General features: G+C 31.2%; 1 protein-coding gene across 1 annotated transcript; it reads right to left on the minus strand.

Annotated features, from left to right (window-relative positions):
• Positions 1-9,006: 9,006 nt before the first annotated feature.
• On the minus strand, positions 9,007-20,733 carry Lsm11 (U6 snRNA-associated Sm-like protein LSm11). The gene is made up of 3 exons (XM_016061456.5): positions 20,428-20,733; positions 14,786-14,911; positions 9,007-9,517 (listed from the first exon to the last, which is right to left on the minus strand). The coding sequence occupies exons 1-3, from the start codon at positions 20,560-20,562 to the stop codon at positions 9,140-9,142; spliced, it is 639 nt and encodes a 212-aa protein (XP_015916942.3). The 5' UTR covers positions 20,563-20,733; the 3' UTR covers positions 9,007-9,139.
• Between the last annotated feature and the right edge of the window lie 290 nt (positions 20,734-21,023).

Genomic DNA, 21,023 nt, shown 5'->3' on the forward strand with positions numbered 1-21,023 from the left:
TGACAAGTAATATTGAGTACGTCATTCTTAATTTATTTTAACTAAGCTAACTGAAGAAATTAAAGTGTAACTAAAATTTGTTGACTTGCACTTTAAATTTTAAAAAGAAAACGATTTTTGTTTCAACTAATAATGTAAGGATTTTATTCTAAAACAACGCCTATCATAAATAAAAACAAAGAAACGCCACATTCATGTTTATAAAATTTTATAGAAACAAGGCGACTGTTTTGTATATTTTAAACATTCTGAATATGTTTTGAAAACTACACTACTGGCCATTAAAATTGCTACACCAGGAAAGCGACACACCACGAACGTGAAATTTGCAGGACGGATAAAGCATGTTGTACTATGCAAATGATTAGCTCATCAGCGCATTCATGCAAAGCAGGCGACGGTAGTGACACCTATAATGTGTATAAAGAAATAGATTTGACAGTAAATTTCCTATACAGAAATTGAATTTGAACGTCGGTTTTGGGTAAAAATGTTCTTGTTATGCGTCGTGTAAGAAGGAGAAATGTCTGCGCCAGTACATGTCTGAGTTTGATCGAGGTCGAATTGTGGCCTACCGGGATCGCGGTTTATCATACCAAAGTATTGCTGCTTGCGTTGGTCGAAATCCCATGACGGTTAGTCGAAAAAGGAATCGATGGGTTCATGACGGTCATATGGAACGCCGTGCAGGATCTTAGCTTCCCCCATCACTAACAGCTGAGAAGACAGATGTGTTATCCACATGGCCTTAAAGGATCGTACACTGAGTCAACAAATAGGGTCATTGACAAGACAACAAATGTCTGCACGAACAGTTCAACGATGTTTGCAGCAGCATGGACTGTCAGGACGGCGACCATGGTTTCGGCTACCCTTGGCGTTGCATCACAGGCAGGAGTACCTCAAATGTGGGATCAACGACGAACCGGGACGCAGGAATGGCATCACGTCTTTTCAGATGAGTCAAGGTTCTGCATACAGCATCATAATTGCCGCATCCGTGTTTAGCGAAGTCGTGGAGAACGCTCATTGGCAGTTTGCATTCGACATATTGGTCCATCACTTGGGTATGGGATGACATTGGATACACGTCTCGATCACCTCTTGTTCGTATTGCCGGTACTTTTAACAGCAGCCGTTGCATTTATGATGTGCTAGGGCCAGTTGCTCTGCCTTATCTTCGAGGCCTCCATAACTCTACGTTTCAGCAGGACTGTGACATTAGGTCACAGCCTAATTTATAAATATCCTGTTTTTTTAATCAATAATACTAATTCTTTTGACTTAATTTATAATTTTGTAATACATTTTTTATTTCATCATCTTTCTTTAGCCCCTTAAGCGGTAGCGCAATTTGGACATTCTCCCCCTAAAATTCCTTACCAGCTCCTTGAAGAGCCCCTTTCTTTCGAGAACATTCCACCCTTTTTTTTCTGAGAATTCGCACTGGTTGTCGGCATCTTTCATCTCCGCGTGTATGTTGTGTTTCTCAACCGTAACTTTTAACGTATAATCAATTTTTCGTCTCAACTCGTGATTTTTAGATAATTTAACTTTAACTTGCACAACATGCACTACAACTTCAACTTTAAGTTTTTGTATCTTATAAAAAGGAAGAGCGCGAAAGACGAGTGGCTTTTCGATAATTTGATGGTCAAATAATTTGCTGCCCTCCGCTTAACGGAGTTTTGATATTTTTTTGCTCCCACCTCCCTAAGATGGAGAAGCTTTTTGGAAGAATGGCTTCCTTGCGCCATCTTTATTTGTTGTTTTGTTCTCTGTAACTAACTCATCTACCGCCATGCTGTCAATCTGCTATCCTTTTCATTGTCTCGGATTAATGTCTACTAAAGAATTTTCCTGATAAATCTCCAGCTTTTAAGATGATCCGCTGACCAGCCACCGCCAGTGATGGAAATCCTTCACAGTCATTTTCTAACTTCATGATCGGGATATCTCCTGCTGGTTAATCTCTTCAAAAAAAAATCTCAAAAAGAATGTCGGCAGCTTTTCCTTTTCGAGAATAAGTCCAATCTCCTGTTCCAGTTATCACTAGTTACCACATTTTTAGGATGTGCCATTGATGATTCCTTACATGATGTGCCTCAATATGATGATTTTTAACATGTTTATCTCCAATAAAACAACAAAGATTTTTTTCAAAAAAAGAACTGGACTAATTCATTTTCACTAGCCAAGGTTTTTTTCTGTTTGTTTCATCCTAAACTCAGGTAGCTTCTATGGAGAAGGAGGTATGTTTTTTTAGAATATACTTGTTATCTTCTGGAACTTATTTTTGAAGAAGAAAATTTACTATTCCTCATGGGTTATAAAAGTTTTGCGACACCACTTCAAAAAAAATGTACTAACTATATGTTTCACCCGGCCATTAATTTTTTAGTTTTTTTTTCTTTCTAAATTGTTATCATTTTTTGCAACTTTTCATTTTTATTCTATACCCAACCGTAACAGGGCAAGGACAATGCACTGTCGCATGTTGCCCGCACTGTCCTGACCTTCCTTGACATAGACCATGTTTGCCTGTTGCCCTGACCAGCACGTTCTCTTGATCTCTCACCAATTGAAAACGTCTGGTCAATGGTTGCCGAACGACTGGCAAGCCGCCACTCGTCAGTCACTACTGTCGATGAATTGTGGCATAATGTTGAAGCTGCTTGGAATGTTGTATCTGTCCATGCTATCCAATCTTTGATCGACTCGACTCGATGCTCGGGAGAACAACTGCTGCTATTGCTGCCTCAGGATCTATACATCCAAATATCTTGAAAATGTAATCACTTGATCTTCCATCTATAATGTGTGTGCCCAATAAATGCCATTCTGTTATTTGCATCCCTTCCTGGTGTCGCAATTTTAATGGCCAGTCGTGTATATTTAATATCTTAACCAAAGGAAAATGTCAAGAAAACTATTTTTCGTCAAACTAAAATAGTTGAAAGAAAGTTATTTCCCACTATACGAAAATTATGGACAGCAGTTAACATAATTTTTAAACTACACAAAATTATTTATCAATTTTATAATACGTGTAAAATGCTAGGTTTTAATTACATTTAGTGATTGAAACACGATATTGAACTATTCAGCACGTCAAATTTCAACTCTTTAGTAACATTCTGGTGGGTTTCAGTGTCCCGCAGAGTATACTTTACTAGAAGTTTAAGAAATAATAAAATTAACTATCAAATTTTAATTTTATCAAATTTTAATAGCTATGCATTTTCTATGCCCCTTCATAATTTCAAAAAGTAAAACAAAATTTAACCTATGTGTAAATGTAACTTGCAGAAAAACATAATGTAACGTACGTAAGTTTAACACACAAAACAGCAGCGGTTCTTACGGTTTTCTAATACAAAAAGATAACTTACCTCTTATAGTTCATTATGATGTATTTAATGCTTCGAAAGTATCTGAAATCAAATTGGTCAATGGTATTAATTTTATAATAAACATAATGTTTTAAAATAGTAAATGATTAATGAATTTAGATTCAACTTCAATTATGTTGAGTAATGAATGTAACGCTATAGCAGAGTGTCTTTAACCCTTTACATTCCGATGTCCCTTTTAATGGGACATGAAAAGTCACCATTCTAAAATAGTTTAAAAAATTTATATCTTAATGTTTATTAACCACATTACTTTATAATTGTTAGACATTATATAAAAATAATTATTATGTACTTCAAAATAACGAGTATTTAGCTCTTACATTCCTTTCAACAACATTTTAAAGTAGTCGGAGGAAAAAAAGAGTAAAAATTTGCTCCTTCTCATCGTTTTGGCCAACGAGCACATGAACTTTGCGAAACTAACATGCAATTTTATTCAGAATGATATAAAGCTCGGCGAAAATGGGTTAATTACAATCATCCTTTTTTTATGCTTAATTCATCAAAACTTCCAATTTAGATATAAAAAAATTCAAATTAAAGTTTGTGCAGCTTAAGCTTATAATTATGTAAATAATTTCATGATTGCTGGTGTAAATGTTTAAAAATAACAAATACAATTTACAGGGTGCGTAGCCAAATTTTGCAACATAAAAATAAGGACTCAAAAACATTTTTAAGCACTTAAAATATTTTTAAGCACGAAATAAAATATAGTTATGCAGGTTTTTGACGGTTGTCAAAAGTCGTAAAATTTTGAATCATGAAAAACGAGTGGCGTCTTCATACTTTGCGGGCCGATGGTACGCTGAAATAGATTGAGGTTGTAGTAATTTTTTATTTTATTTTATAACCGTCGTTGAACAGCCGACCCAATTTCATGGATTTACGAATACTTACGTTCAACTCCGTAGCCTTGTAATTTTGAACCAATCCAGAAGACAAGGAAACTCCTGGATCAGTACCCCCAGAGGTATTGATTTGTTGTGGGAACATGGAGGACTTTGAGACTCGACAGATTTAACGTGCATCAGTCACCATTTACTACACGGGGAGTCTTCGGCCGGCGAGGATCGAACCCACGACCTCTTGGATATGGGCCCAGCGCCCTACCGACCAGGCTATCCCGGCCCAGGTTGTAGTAATTGTAAAAATTTTGAATAGAACACCAGTCTTTTTGCGTATGGAAAAATCAACATGGTAAAGGAAAAATCTCATTTTGGAAAATTTCGCACTTTTTAAAAACACTCAATGAAAAAAGCACCTTTAAAGGCTTTTAAAAAACGAAAATCGGAAATAAGCACCTTTAAGCACTTTTTAAAAACACTACGCACCCTAATTAAAAAAAAAAAAACATTAAATGCTTAACGCTGTTTCAATGTTCGGAATTTTTAATAACTTTATTTTTGCTCGAAAAATGTATTTTAAGAAAACTTTTTACAAAAATGTAAATAAATATTTTTGATCGAAAATTCAATTAAAAAATGTAATTTTTAATCGTCAGTTTACTTTTTTTTTATTATCAAAGTTTGTGATTTTCATCACTAGCTGATACGCATTAGCCTTTTTAAAATTTATGAATAAGTTTCTTTGAGTGGTTGTATATTTTTTAGCTTACCTTGAACACTGAGTAACCCTTTTTATCAGAACAACCAGCTCCAGGACAACCACTTTCCACAATGTCTCCCTTTAACAACCTGCAAGACTTCGAAAGATCCAAACTGAAACCATCACAATCCACCTCTCTCCTAAGGCAATGTGCAGCACACTGGACAAGTGAAGCTCTTTTCACAGGCTGGGATTCCTTCACCCTGTTATGTTTACTGTCTTTGTATGCGAGTTTAAATTTTGCGCTTTCAGAAAGAGTCAAAACAGACAAAAATATGATCAGGTATAGAAGAGAACTGATTTCAAAGGCTCTCATGGTTGAGACTTGATTTCGAATAACCTAGGGTAAGAAGTTAGACAGTAAACCGAGTCAATAAAAATAAAAGCAACTTTCCAAAAGGTTAAAAGAAAGTCTAGAGACGGCCATTTTCATGGATTTTATTGATGCTTTTATAGCTTACGATGAGCTATTTGGAGTTTTTTAATTGCAGGGAGTTTTTTTTATGAGACCTTAGCACGATCATGTTCAAAATAGAAAGCTAAACAAATTGCCATTGAAATGTTGTCTCAATATGTATGTAGAAAAAATTTCAGATTATTTATGTTGTTAATGTATATATATAGATATGCAGCACACAACATAATATAATAACACTTATGAAACTAAAGAACACAAAAAAGTAAAAAAAAGTTTTTCAATAAAAAAAATATTAAAAAACTGTAAAATAATTTATTAAAAATTAAGATATATTCTCGTTAAAAACTCACACGATTATATTCACAAAGATTTGTGCTTTTTGATACTGTATTAATGTAGGCAAAGCAAAATGTATCAATGCAATAGTGTGAGGAGGACCAATGTTAATATTGTATATTGATATATAAATATATATTTACATTTTGATCTGAAATTATGAATTAGCAATATTTTTTTTTTACTCAAGTAATTGTCTCAAGAAAAACTATTAACTTAGCATAAGCGCTAATTCCCTACCATTTTTTTCCCTTCCAAACATGACTTTTACATTTTTAATAAGTATTACACACACGTAACGGCTGAAGGGAATGGGTTAATTTATTAATATTTTTTTTAGAAAATGGAAGTATATTCGGAAAAACCTGTGTCTAAGAGTACTTTATAGAGGAAAAACTTTCAAGCAATGATTAGAACTATAGCCTAGTTATCCAGTGTACAAGTTAATGCGATAACGATAGTCTTAATCAAATTTTCAGGATGTATGGTCAACTAAACGAAACGAATGAAAGTTTAAGCAACTAGTTTATAAATTAAAAAAGAAAATTCAATTTTCTTTACCAATTCTCTAAGTTTGTTACTGGGTATTGCTGATTCAGTCATCTTTTACCCTACTTAATCTTGGATTATTTTGACATAATTAAATTTTTTGAAATAATAGTAACACACTCAGAAGCTTTCATTTATGAAAAATACTTTTTCTTACTTACTTGTTCTCAAAGGGTTTGATAGACCATCTTGTATCATCATCCATGTATCGTAATTTACAAAAGGAGAAGAAAAAAAACGAAACTGTGAAACATCTGAAAATTTTCATTGATCACTTAGCAGAAACGATGTGCATTTAATGCAGTGATACAAAGAGTAAATAACTACTGTTGCCTTGCAACTCACCTTGCTCATTAAAATTAATAGCCGTGGAATATATTTATACTTCAAAGCAGTCACGAAGAAGGTTCCCACTAAATATATGCATTTATTATTAAATCAAGTTTGAAATAACTGTAACCAAACATGAACAATTATTTTAAGCAAGCAAAACAATAAAAACGTGTTTCAATGATTCCAATTTGAGGTTGAAAAAAATTCATTCGAAAATACATGGTCATACGTTTTCTCATTTCAATGCTACGAGTGGTATGTATTTACAAATAATCTCCTCGAATTAAATAATACATCCTCATATGATTTTTTCAAAGAAAAAAAAAGGAAAATTAAAATCTTTTTTTTTCATACAAGAAAATTTAATCTGAATTTTCAGTAGTACTATCTCTAAATTTGAAATTTTTTCATTAAAGACTAAGTTTGCAATGGAGATTTCGACCACTTTCCTACTAGCTAGAGGGCTTTAATTGCAACAAGAGCTCTGTGCCAGATAAAAATACATATTTCAAACACTCTTTGACATGAACAAGATAAAAAATAAACGCTTAACGAAAGGGATTAAAAAAATTTTTTTTGATACATATATTGTCTATCAATTGGACTGAAAAGGAAAGATATAAATTAAAATTTTGTGCTACCGTAAGATAAAAAGCTACTATAACCATGACCTCCACGTTTTTTTCTTCTTTTTTTTTGTGGCAGAAATTTTTTTGATTCCTTTTTAGTCTATTTGAAAAATGGTTTTCAGAACTTTATTTCGCAGTGCTTCAGTTTAAGTTAAAACAGGGGTCTGTTTAGAAGAAATTTGGGTCCGTTAACGGACCCTTCACAAAATATCTTTTCATAAAAACGGACCCTTCACAAAATATTTTAACTTAAAAACGGACCCTTCACAAAATGATTTTTTTTTAATCGGACCCTTCACAAAATGATTTTTTTTTAATCGGACCCTTCACAAATTTGTTTATCTTCATTATTATTTTGTTAATCGAATAAACCCTTTCCAGGGCAGAAAACAAGAAAGATGGATGTAAACGAATTAAGTTTTGTCTTCGGCAGACGATTCTTCCATTATTCGTCCGAAATGAATATTCTGCGTTCAGCAGTATAGGCTAAATACCAAATGTTTGTATGTTACATCTCTAATTTAGAAGGAGCAATTGTTGTTTATTTTTTAAAACGTAATTTTTTTAATTACAATTTTACAGTGTTGAGCATAATCTTGTATGTCTATAAAATTTAAAAACTCCTTGAAAAATTTTTTTTTTTGCAATAACGGACCCTATTTGCACAAATTCATAAAAGCGGACCCTGGTTGAAAGAATGTGAGTAATTTTTTCACACTTTCACGAAAAACGGACCTTTCACAAAATGTCTGGACAGACCCCTGGTTAAAAGGTTCGTGAATATAGTTTACAATTTTTTAAATATTTTATCACAATTGCCCAAATAAATATAGGTGTTTAACTTTTTTTATGCAATTTTAAATAACTTCCCAAACGTAGGACTTCTTTTATGTATGCTTCAAAAATCTTCTTTCAATGTAAAACTAGTGAAAGAGATATTTGTATGCATTTGTACATGGTAATCTTCTTTCACGTAATGCAGCACGAAATATTTATCATTTTTTAGATAAATACTGGATGCTGAGAAACTTTCCTGTAGGAAAAATCATTTTTGACATTATCTATAAATAATAATAATAATAAAGATCTTTTTAAGAAACAATAATTTCGAAATCAAAATATTTTATAATTTTTTAGACCCTTTTCATAAAAAATTTGAAACTTAAGACAGATTATATAAAAAAAACAGTCCTGAAAGGAAAGGCGATAATTATCGAATTCAGTTTAAAAGATACAATTATAAGCAGCAATGTACAATATGTACATACATAATTAACAGTTATATTTGATTTCAGATAATAAAAGTACCAACATGCAATATCCAAATTTTACGAAATAATGTAAACGGCATGCGTAATACTTAAAACATATGAATTTCCAATTGATCAACATTAAATTAACTTGGATATAGATTGTTTAAATTATTTTTTTTATTCATATGTAGATTGTTAATGTATTTTTTCATTCATCATTTTTTTTTAAATGAGAGGGTTGAGAAAAAAGGAAATTTTAGAATTCTGAAGAAATTTTTTTTTTTTTTTAATCTGATTATTTCAAATTGGGCTTATTTCATTATTTAGTAAGTATGTAAATACTCAAGCAAACAATGAATAGAGTAAAAAAAATCTATCTTATCATGTCTACGGGAAAATTCAGTCGAGTTGCAGCTATGGTATTAGAAGACAAATGTATATGTGTTTATCATTAAAAAAAAAAATGATGAAAAGAAATGATTTATTTGAACAGATTTACACACATTTAGAGAAAAAGTTTAATACATAACTTTAGAGAAAAAAATTATAGTGATACAAAATCGTGTACAAATGTATCAATTAACAGGATATCTATTATCAATCCATTACAGCGACCATAACGATACTATCACCCTTAATGAATATTTTCTCGATATGTCGCTTCGCCAAGATTTCTTTGCCTTTTTTCCTCTTGTTGAGTATCTTTTTCTTCTTGCCAGCGGTAATAACTGTATCAATCTTTGCACCGGTGTCATCAGAAGGAGCATTTCCTTGAGTTTTTTTCTTGGGAATATTTTTCGGTATTTCGGAAAAGCGTTCTCCATCACGCATATTGCACAGGAACGGAGTTTTCGATTTCGTTTTTTTGAAATAAGCTTCATCCACGTCTTCCATTACGAGGTTCCAATGTTTGTCGAATGCAACAACATATCCAGTGCAGATGCCTCTTACTTTTTCGAAATTTCTTGTCCACACCTATTTTTTTAAAAAAAAAAATAGATGATATTAATAGTTTAATAAAATCAGTTATCTTTTTTAAAACATGACCTTTTCTACTGGGAACTCTTAATCACATAAAAAAATGTTTATATAGATAACAATAAATTGTAAGCAAAAATTACATGTTAGTAACTGTTTGAACCAAAATTAATAAGCTTTTAAATAAAACAAAGTTAATCGAACATTACTCGCAATATCTTGATGGGGACTTAGAACCATCAGAAGCTTTTGAACAAATTACAGGGTTATTCTAAAAGATGAATCCAATTGAATCAATTTGGATTTCACGGAATATAAATTAGATTATTCTTTCTATATTCTTTCGGAGAAAGTTATGTTCACCACAGCTTGGGAGGTGACAGTTGAGTGAACATGTAGATAGATTGGTTGTAGGACGACTAAGCGTAACTCATGTTTTAAAACTTAAGATACTCCATCTTTCTATTAGCAAGCACATTGATCATTTATTAGATCAAGTTATTTAGATTTGAATATTTTTTTTTTAAATAATCTTTTAGGCGTACCTGCTAAAGCTGGATTCGTATCGTACTTTTTCCAAGTGTTCTTATTTCCAAAAAATCTTTTAGAACTTAATATTTGATCCTACTAGTATGTTTAGCAATTATGATTTTAAATTAAAGAATAACACATTTTCAAATGCTTTCAGTTGAACAAACAAATGAGTGATTTAAACGTTTTTTTAATTAGTCCATTATACTAAATAAATAGTGCTCTCTATCAGGCATCCCAAATCCTAGTAAAGCCGGGTAATATAGCAACCATGATAAAGATATTTTAGCTTTCTATAAAATGCTATTTAAAATATTAATTTTAACTTCCAATTGACCTTTAGATATCTTTTTGTATGAGTTTCTAAAGGCTTAATGAAGTACTGTTGTTGTTAGAGGCACCAGTAAAAAGAATGCACGAGACAAAAAAAAAAAAAAAAAAAAAAAAAAAAAAAAGGTGAGAGCTACTGAAATGTAGGAGTTTATAGTTGTTTAACTTTGTAGTTGTTAACACAAACTATTTAAAGTTGTTGCACCCTTACGCGGTTTAAAATTGTCTCACATCATGCTTTGTTCATCGCACTAAACGAATCCACAACACTTAACGAGTGTCGATGGTTATTTACACTTTATAACAAAAAAAATCGACGCACCAAGAAGCAAATCATCATCCGATTGCTTTGAAATTTCGTATGCATGAATGTTTTGGCTCGATCAGGCTGGAATGATGCCGACTGGGGATGTATAGTCTTTAGCGACGAATCCCGCTTCCAACTGTGTCCTGACGATCATCGATGACGTGTTTGGAGACGCACAGGGCAGAGGGGGGATCCTGCCTTCACTATTGCACGCCACACCGGCCCTGAACAAGGCATTATGGTCTGGGGTGCCATTTCCTTTGACAACCAGACCCCTTTGGTCGTCATTAGAGGTACACTTACTGCACAGCGGTACGTCGACGACATCCTAAGACCTGTTTTGCTACCGTTCCTTTTGCAGCTCCCTGGGCTTGTTTTTCAGCAGGACAATGCCAGACCACATACGGCATGTGTTGCTATGAACTGTCTGCAAGCTTATCAAACTCTTCCTTGGCCTGCCAGATCACCAGATCTCTCTCCCATCGATCATGTCTGGGATATTGATGGGAAGGCGATTGCATCTGGCACGGAATGTTGATGACCTCGTTCGACAATTGGATCGAATATGGCAGGAAATACCGCAAGAGAACATCCGGGAGCTTTATCGGTCTATGCCACGCCGTGTGGCTGCTTGTATCCAGGCTAGAGGCGGGTCAACACCTTATTGAACTTGTTACTGTAACTCTGCAATAAATTATCCGATTGTTCTGAAATTTTAATCATTTACTATTCTGTACATTGTCTACCTCTCCACCAATTTTCGTTTCAATCGGACAACTCCTTCTTCGTGCGTCGATTTTTTTGTTATAGAGTGTATTTTTCTTTATTTGAATATCGGCATTTATATTGTTGATATTTACAAAACATATTGTTTGGTGTTGAATTACCGTTTGGCGAGATTGTATGGCGCCAGCCATCTATCATCGTAATGTAACCCTTTGAACTATTCACTCTTGTGCTTGTTGATTAAATTGTAAAGAGCGTATGGTCGCTCTCTAATGCAAGTTCATGCATGAACTAATTAATTACATTTGTTGAATAAATATTTATTAATTATTACATACAGTAGCATTACCTTCAATCTTAACTATTGAGCTATCACGGGACCGTACACATATTGTTACGAATATGATCTTACAAAGTACAAATAAAGAACATAATTACATATGAATTGCATTAACTATATTTAGTATTCATCATTTAAGTTACATTAGTTATATTCACATTTCACATATATGTTCCCTAGTTGCACTTATAATCTGTTTTCTGCAGGTATTTTCAAAATTTTTTTCTGTAGAATTACATTCAAAAGATGCCTTTCTCAGTATTCTGAGGGGAAAGAAATGCTCCTGATTTTTTTATTCTCATTTGAGAATAAAATAAATAAATAATTCGACAATCAATAGCTTCAGCTGGAATTTCATTTCAAGTAGATAATATAAATATATATAATTTATAGATACATAGATTAAAAAAAAATCGGAAATCATTTAAGTTTAAATGATAGTTTGCTCTAGAAATTATGTTCCTTCTTTCATTTTTTATTTTAAAGAACGACGCCATGTTTTATATTTTAATAAAATATGACTGTGAGTGGAGATTTTGTTACTAATTCAGATTTGTAGCAAAAGAAATAATTAATCAATGCGGTACATCATTTGTCTCTCTTTTTTTTTTCAGTTTGATTGAAATAAAATCGATCCAATATTCTTATGCTACGTATATCCAATATTTTTATGCTACGTACAATATTTTTATGCCGAATATCGCATAGTAAAATTTTTAAACAGCAATTTTTTTTAAAAAATTATTAATAAAATATTATTTTTATATAGAAATAAATTGAATCATAATTGAAAAATTAACAAATCTTATCTGTCTATTAATATGGGGTAAAAGGAAAAAAACTTTAATGGAAATCTTTAAGATAATATAATTAAAAATATTTAAGATAAAAAAAAACTGACTTTAATTTTGAAGCTAAACAATTCAGTTTTCCAATAACCGTATTTTCAAGAAAAAGTGAAGATTAAAGTTTAATATAAACCTTTTTAATTGCTGCGTCATAATAAAATTTTTAAGTTTTTTGAAAAGGAAAAAGCTAGGTAGAAAACAAAATAAAAATCGTTCTTAATTAAACAAGAGATTTAACACGAAAATTTTCGCACTGCTTTATTTTTTTTAAAAAACGCAACCATAAAAAAATAATGTTCATTAGAAACGCTCTTGAAATAATGCTGTCATAATAAATATTCTGATAAAAAGAAAAGTTAATAAAAAATTTTTTCTTAGTTCTGAAATATATCTTAAACGTTGAGAATCAGTTATTTGTTTTACTTACAAGAAAAAAGAGACGATAAAAGAAAAAAAGTGTATTAGAAACGCACCGTTAACATGCTTCGCTTAGTTATAACAGAAAAACAAAAATAAATGAAAAAATACTTACAAATTTTTACAACATTAATTGTTGAAAAAAAAATTTGAGGAAATTGACTTGACTGAATATAATTAAAAAAGAAAAAAAGCATTGCAGAACTCATGTTTCAGTATAAAGTGATCTGGTTTCCATTCTTCAAATTTCGCTTTTCCAGGTGTTTTTCAGAACATAAATTAACAAGTTTCAGAACTTAACAAATATGTGTAAAAACTATTTCCTACAGTAAATAGTAAAAAATTCGATTTTAGATTATTCTTTGTTTAAATCCATTAAATTTTCTCCAAAAAAAAAAAACTTTATCAAAATATCCAAATAATACTTAGCCGAACATTCGGCGAAAAGGGCCGAATATTGTTACATCCCTAATTATTACTACTATTCTCGTGATATTAAGAAAATAAATTAATCCTCAGTTATTTTATTTTATAACCGTCATTGAACAGCCGACCCAATTTTTGGGATTACGACTACTAATGTTCAACTCCGTAGCCTTGTAATTTTGAACCCAATCCAGAAGACAAGGGCACTCCTGGATCAAGTATTGGGAGAAATTTGCCTTCGTGGTGGACTTTTTGATGGAACTAACCCGCATTTGCGTTACATGGAGAGGAAGACCACGAGAACCTCCCACGGTTAGCCTAACAGTAAGGGGACTCCATACCTGCCAACTCTTCCGGGTTTTCCGGAAGATTTTATTTTCATATTTAAAGTGGTAGTAAATATATACTATTTTTTCTTTTATAAACTTAATTTTTAAATGATTTTGATCACCACTATTCTTACAAAAATTAAGCACATATATTAATGTGCGTTACTATCATGGTTGCCATCTGAAGTTATCGCAAATACAACATATTTGTTTGCTTAAAATTGAAGTTTTAATTCCATTTTAATACCACTGGGAAAAATGAAAGGGATTAAAAGTTGGCAGGTATGGGACTCTAACCCATGATCCGTCTACCACTGAGGATATTTAACAATCCTCAGTTATTACTGGTGCAACCGATTTCCACGTGGTTTTTAAAATTCCGGTTATGTCTCAGTTGATATTATTTTACACGATCATAATTTGAATCGCGCATTTAACTAATCACTTTTTGACGCGCTCAATTTACGCCGATAGTATCATAAATTCATGTTGTGTTTCGATTGTATTAAGGCAGTTATTAATTTTCACATGGTTTTACATTTCAGACAATATGGGAAATTCGAATCGCGCATTCAACGCAATGATTCTATCCATATTTTGGCTGTTATTGGTGTTGATCTCCACTTTTTTAAAAATCCAATATTTTTAATACGATATTATTTATCACAACAACTAAATCTCGAAATGAAACACGCATTTGAGTAATCCCTTTTTGAAGAGTCCGATTCGCGTGATTTCGTCGTCGATTTCTTTTCATCGGTAGTTACTGCTACTGATTTCACAACTTTTATATTTATAAGCATACAAGTTCAAAAATACAGTATTTAAAATTTAACAAATTACACCCATTTTTACACCAAGGAAAAATAGTCTTAAAAGTAATATTAGTTTTATGTAATAAACTGAGATAATTTTTTATGTAACTTCAATTCCAAAAGCACTTTAATAAATTATTTTCTTTCAAAATTGAGATATATGAAAGAATAAAGGGATAAATGAGAGAATAAGTACCTTAATCTTTCTATTCTCCAGACACTTAGTTAGAGCACCCAATGGAGTACCGACGAACTTCTTTGACATTCTTTGAAGCACATTGGTATTATCATCATCATCATCATCCTTGGTTGTTTCAAAGACCTAAAATAAAAAACTTGTTTATAAACAATAGCAGAACTTTAATAGCTTAGTAAAAATAAGATTTCGCCTGAAAAGAATTTACGGAGAGATGGAATCTGTTTCTATCATATAGAGTAGTGTTCCCCAACCTTTTTATCACCGCGAACCTGTTAACGTTTGATAATTTTACCGCGGCATGCTGGGGGGAAGGGACGTTGATTGTTTATATTTTAGATAATTTTGATTTATTAATTTTAATTTAATTGTATTTAAACATGCCTTTAAAATAAAATACAGTTACAATAAAAAATAAATATAAAGTGATTTAACATTTTAACTTTCTAGAACGTTAAATCAATAAGAATCCTGAGATTGTTTCTTTGCAATGAGACGGTTCCATCTGGGGATAATCGGAGACAATGATACATTACCAGGGGTCTGTCCAGACATTTTGTGAAAGGTCCGTTTTTCGTGAAATTGGGAAAAAATTACTCACATTCTTTCAACCAGGGTCCGCTTTTATGAAAATAGGGTCCGGTTATTGCAAAAAACTTTTTCAAGGAGTTTTTAAATTGTAAAGACATACAAGATTATGCTCAGCACTGTAAAATTATAATAAAAAAATTAAATTTTCAAAAATAAACAGCGATTGCAGCTTCTAAATTAGAGATGATGCAACATGCAAATATTTGGTATTTAGCCTATACTGCTGAACGCAGAATATTCATTTCGGACGAATAATGGAAGAATCGTCTGCCGAAGACGAAACTTAATTCGTTTTCATCCATCTTTCTTGTTTTCCCCCCTGGAAAGGATTTATTCGATTAACAAAACAATAATGAAGATAAACAAATTTGTGAAGGGTCCGATTAAAAGAAAAATCATTTTGTGAAGGGTCCGTTTTTATGGAAAGATATTTTGTGAAGGGTCCGTTAACGGACCCAAATTTCTTCTAAACAGACCCCTGATTACAAACATTAAAAAATTTATGTCACTACCTCCGGGGGACGCTTTTTTTAAATAAATAAAATTTTAATGGAACACAGATATTTTTAATTTGGGGTATAAACCTAGGAATTTAAATTTAGTTTCAATGAAATGGGCGGTCCGGTACCATTTGATCCACGACCGGTAGTCAGTGGACCGGGGGTTGGGGAACACTGATATAGAGCAATGATAGTAGGTTCTCTCCTTCTCCCTCCCACACATAAGTCCCCCCCCCCCTTTTTTTTTTCTTAGGAGAAAGAAATATGTCGTTGAGATGTATTCTTTTTTCAGGTAGATAAGTGCTCTGCGTTTTTAAAGGAAGCAGGAATGCTTAGAGCCTCAGGAGTGTTGATATTTGTGGGGCATTTAAATATTGGAATATTATTCAACAAGACTTTGTAAAATTAAAAGTTATTTTAGAACAGCATATGTATTAACTTTAGCTTTTAATGTAATTGTTCATTTTTACAAAATTAAGAAAATTCTAATTTTTGATTAGTTTTTAAAATGTAGCTTGTGATAAAACTTATTAGAATTTGATTTTTGGTTCTCAGTAATAAGACTCGAATTACCTTGATACATTTATTTCATAATAGCAGTACATATAATAATGTTTTATTGATATAATGATGCTGAAGTATGGTTTTAAAAAATTCGTTGACATTTTAATACAGCATAGATTTTATAATAGTATAAAATTTTGTAAAATGAATATTTTTCCGGTATTTGAAATTTTTTAAAAACATGTATAAGAAATGATTTAAGGCATGTGAAAGAGAAATTGAGAATAAAAAGGTATGCTATGAATTTTTTTTTTGCATGAAATATTGTAATTAAAAAATCGGTCAACGGTTTTTTTATATTTTAATTTTTCTGTTTCACTCACGTCTACGGTCTCGTTTTTCCTCTAGTTTTGTTTTTCACCTTTTTTTCCATTTTTCGTTGACATCTTAAATGTTTCAGATCAATTTTTGTTTTCCACATTCACGTTTGACAAGTTTAGAGAATGGGCCGCTATTTTTAAGCGCTTGAAACACATCCACTTTCATTACCATAATTTATTTTGAAGTCAATGAAGTTTTTAGTTGTGTTAAGTACATATTTCCGCTTAAGTTTCTTAGGATTATTTAATTTAAAGGATTTGAATAATATCGAAACGAAAACGTGTTTAATGCGCAGCTCATTATTTTTGTACCTAAGTAATTTAGAAGATGATCCCTCAATTTATAATTTTAAAATTCCATGACGTGATTAATGAATTATTAATTGGAATCCATCATTTTAAAAACCAGATGAGAGAAACCAATAAGTATATGTAAAATTACTTAACTCCACTTTATAAGATTTGATACTACACATGCTAAAAGTAAATAAACGTAACCCTGAATTCACCACCTTAAGCATTTCATAATGTAAAATTGTCAATTGACTTTTCTCTTTCTTTAAGTATCTGAATATTTTGAAATTCAATTTCTCAGGGACTATTCAATCGATTTTGCTCTATTTTTGTATTTTACCTTGTTAAATTTATGTACCTTACAATTCAAAATTTGTTCGATGATTCTTAAATAAAATAATATTTACTAAAAGTTATTTTTTGCATGTAATTATCTTTGGATATACGAATTTAATAATTGATTGTATAACTTTTTCAATTTGCTTAAGTTCTCAAGACATAGCGAAATATGTAAACAGCAAAATTAACTTTAAGTAGTCCAAACTTAAGAGCACTCCAATAAATAAACTATTGGGATCATATTTCCGAGATTGCGGCTACCCCTATATTTTGGGGGTCAGGAATCCAAGTAGGTCGTCAAAAGTAAGATATGTTTATATGGAGAAGTACGTTTTTGTGTCTGATTTCGTAACTTAAAACGTCGTCTGCACTTATTAATTAGCATATTTGAGGTCAACCCATCGAACCACTAAGATTAATTCTTAGAACATGAAAATTCGATCATCAAATCAAAAGTTATTCAGGGTGGTCCGTTTTTTTTTTTGCGTACAATAAATGTCATTTATCACAAGACAAAATATCTATCATTTGCAACAAAATATGGATATCTATAACTTCATTATTATATTGTTTCGGAACTTTTTTTTCCATCAAATATTTTGCTTAAGCCAAATATTTTCCACATAAAAAATTTAATTCATAACAATAAAAACAGGGCATCTGCTACATTTTAGATTTTCAAATCCATGATTTGTTAAGACTTAACAAAGTTACTATTTGCTCCGACAAAAACACAACAATAAATTTAAAAAAGCATTATAACATTAATTGAAATAATAAGTTTAACCAAAACTGTTATATTCTGCATCTTCATATTGATAGATTTTAAATTTACAGGGTGCGTAGACAAATCTTTCAACAAAAAATAAGTACCTTTCAAGCACTATATACATCAACAAAATGCAAAATAATTTTCAAAGACTTTAGATGATCATGATGAAATAACTAGTTTCTGACAAAGAACTCTTTTCTTGATTATATTAGCCGTTATAAAAAGATCGAGAGATTTTTCGGTTCGATATCAGAGGGTCTGAAATTGAGATTATCTTGCAAAATGCAGCAGAGTTGCACATGAGAAGGCAATAATCTCACCGAACGAAGCCCAATAGACGCACATACGGACTCGCAAGTATTTCATCAAACATGTAGAATAATTGGGGCTTTCATACGCTAAGGACTGATGGTACGCCGAAATGAATTGTGAAAACGTTGAATAGAACAATGTGAAAAGCACGCTTTTGCATAATACGTGGCGAAAATCACCATGGTAACGAAAAAAATCTCATTCATCACAATCACATTAAGCACTTTTTAAAAACACCCAATGAAAAAAGCACCTATAAGGGCTTTTAAATAATGAAAGTAAGCATCTTTAAGCACTTTTTAAAAACGCTACGCATCATGATTTAAAAAACAGAGTAAAGAAAGAGTTGAAGCAATGAAAACGCTGAAAAAAATACAAAAGCAAATAAATTTTTTTTCTTTTTTCCCGCAGAATTATATTCTAAAGATACTTTTCTTGTTCATCGGAAAGGAAAGAAATACTCCTGCAAATTTTTCTGTTCTCATTTCGTAATTAAAAAAAAAAAAATTCGCCAAATGACTGGTTTGCTTCAGCTAGAATTTTAAATTGATAAAATAAAAAAAATTGAAACCAGAGAAGTTTAAAACATATTTCGCTCTAGAAATGATGTTCTTTCTTTCGATATTTGAAAGAACATAGTTTTTAAAGAACACGATAAAAACATTTTATATTTTAATAAAATATGATTGTGAGTAGGGATTTTGTTACAAATTCAGATATTCGGAACACCATGAAATTGGGGGGGGGGATTCCATTTTAAAAATTAGATTTTTCGGCAACTAAATTCATGACTTTCCATGATTTTTTTTAAAAAAAATAGTTAAAATCATGACAATTCATGACTTTCCAAGTGCGCAGATAACCTGTAAAAATAACAATAAAAGTTTTATCCGTCGAATAAATGGGTGCAGTTACGTCCTTTCTCTAAATGTTTGGGGCTGAATTTATGTTAACCCTATTCAGGGCCGAATTTACTACCGTTTAGCGGTACCTTCACAAATTCAATTTTAGGCAAAACGGTAGTTTCACAAATTTAACTTTAGGAATCACAAAAAAAAAAATTTCTTAAAATTTTTTTTTTGTATCCCTTAAGAAACGACAAATCTATATTTTAACCATGTTTTTGTGTTGATTTTTTAATATAATTTTTCACAAATAATGTCTAAATTTTCACAAAATAGGTACTTTTCACAAAAACCTAGACAGACCCCTGCTATTTTATGTTAGAAATTTGGGTTTGAAGAAAAATTTCATTATTTAAAGAACTAAAAACTAAAATCACTTATAATATACTAGTTCCCTTTAGAACAATCAGTCTAAGAACTGTAAATAATAATCTATAATTAAGCAAAATATTTCTGAAAGAAAGTTTTATATTTAATCCAATCGGATTCTATACCTTTCTAAATAAAATTCAAATAATTTGTCTCAATAATAACTAAGTCGTAATATGAAGCTAAACAATTTAATATAGTGGTAATAGTAGGTGATATCACCATTAGAAAATGATATACAAATAATAAAAAAAATAGGTATTCATTTGAAATTTAATCCAAAAAAAAAAAAAAAAAAAAAAAAGAAGGTATAGGTAGGAAAAGAAACCCCAGTCAATAAATAGGACATACCATAAAAAAATTTCTTAGCCTTATTTTGTAAAACGAGACAGCTAATTAATTCAGATATTATTTTGCTAAAATAAGAAATGAATGGCAGATTGCTTCTTCATTTTCCTTTCCATTTACATTCGTAATTCAAATCAAAAGTCTTTAGGGGGATATTTCCGTATCGTGATCTGTCTCGCCAACTACAATCGCCAAATAGATTTTAAACTTGCAAATTTTCTTAATCAGAACTATTACTTTGATTTTCAATAATCATTGGGGGATTACATCAAATATGAATTAGTAATATATTTCTTAGAATGAAGTTATTATAAAAGTAACACTGAACCTTTCCAAAACTTTGAGGAAGATCTTGATCGCTAGAGTCAGATGGTGGCGATGAGCTACATGAAGAACTACTGGTCGCAGTTCGTTTTCCTTTATAATCTCTGCTGGGACGGTCATCTCGGCGACTACGATGCATTTTTTAAGACAAGCACTATTGGATAATTAAAAATGTTTGTGCGGAGTTCAGCGAAAAATTAAGAGGAAGAAATCTTATAAAACACTCCGAGCAAGCAAAGAACAAAGACGCTACCTGTCACCGGGGCTCTACAGTTGGTTGGGACGATTTATTCGTCGCCATCATTAAATTCTCGCCAATTTAATCGATAAAACATGGAACAGCATTTGCGCGCGAATTTATTGGAATGAATGGGTTTTGCTGCTTTAACGAACTGCACTGTATTAAATAAAATTCCAAATTTAGTTTATTAAAAAACTTGATGAAAAAATTTATATTTAATAATTTATTAATGTATATTTATTATGTTATGCCTGTTGACGAACACAAAAAATTTCGAATAGTTTATTAAAAATTTTTAATTTTTATACCTACTTTTTTTTTTAAAGCATAATCTTTTTTTTCATAAAGTTAATAAATTA

This window comes from Parasteatoda tepidariorum, chromosome 3, assembly GCF_982258835.1.
Source record: "Parasteatoda tepidariorum strain Cologne lab strain chromosome 3, Ptep-v5.0, whole genome shotgun sequence".
Classification (NCBI taxonomy): Eukaryota; Metazoa; Arthropoda; class Arachnida; order Araneae; family Theridiidae; genus Parasteatoda; species Parasteatoda tepidariorum.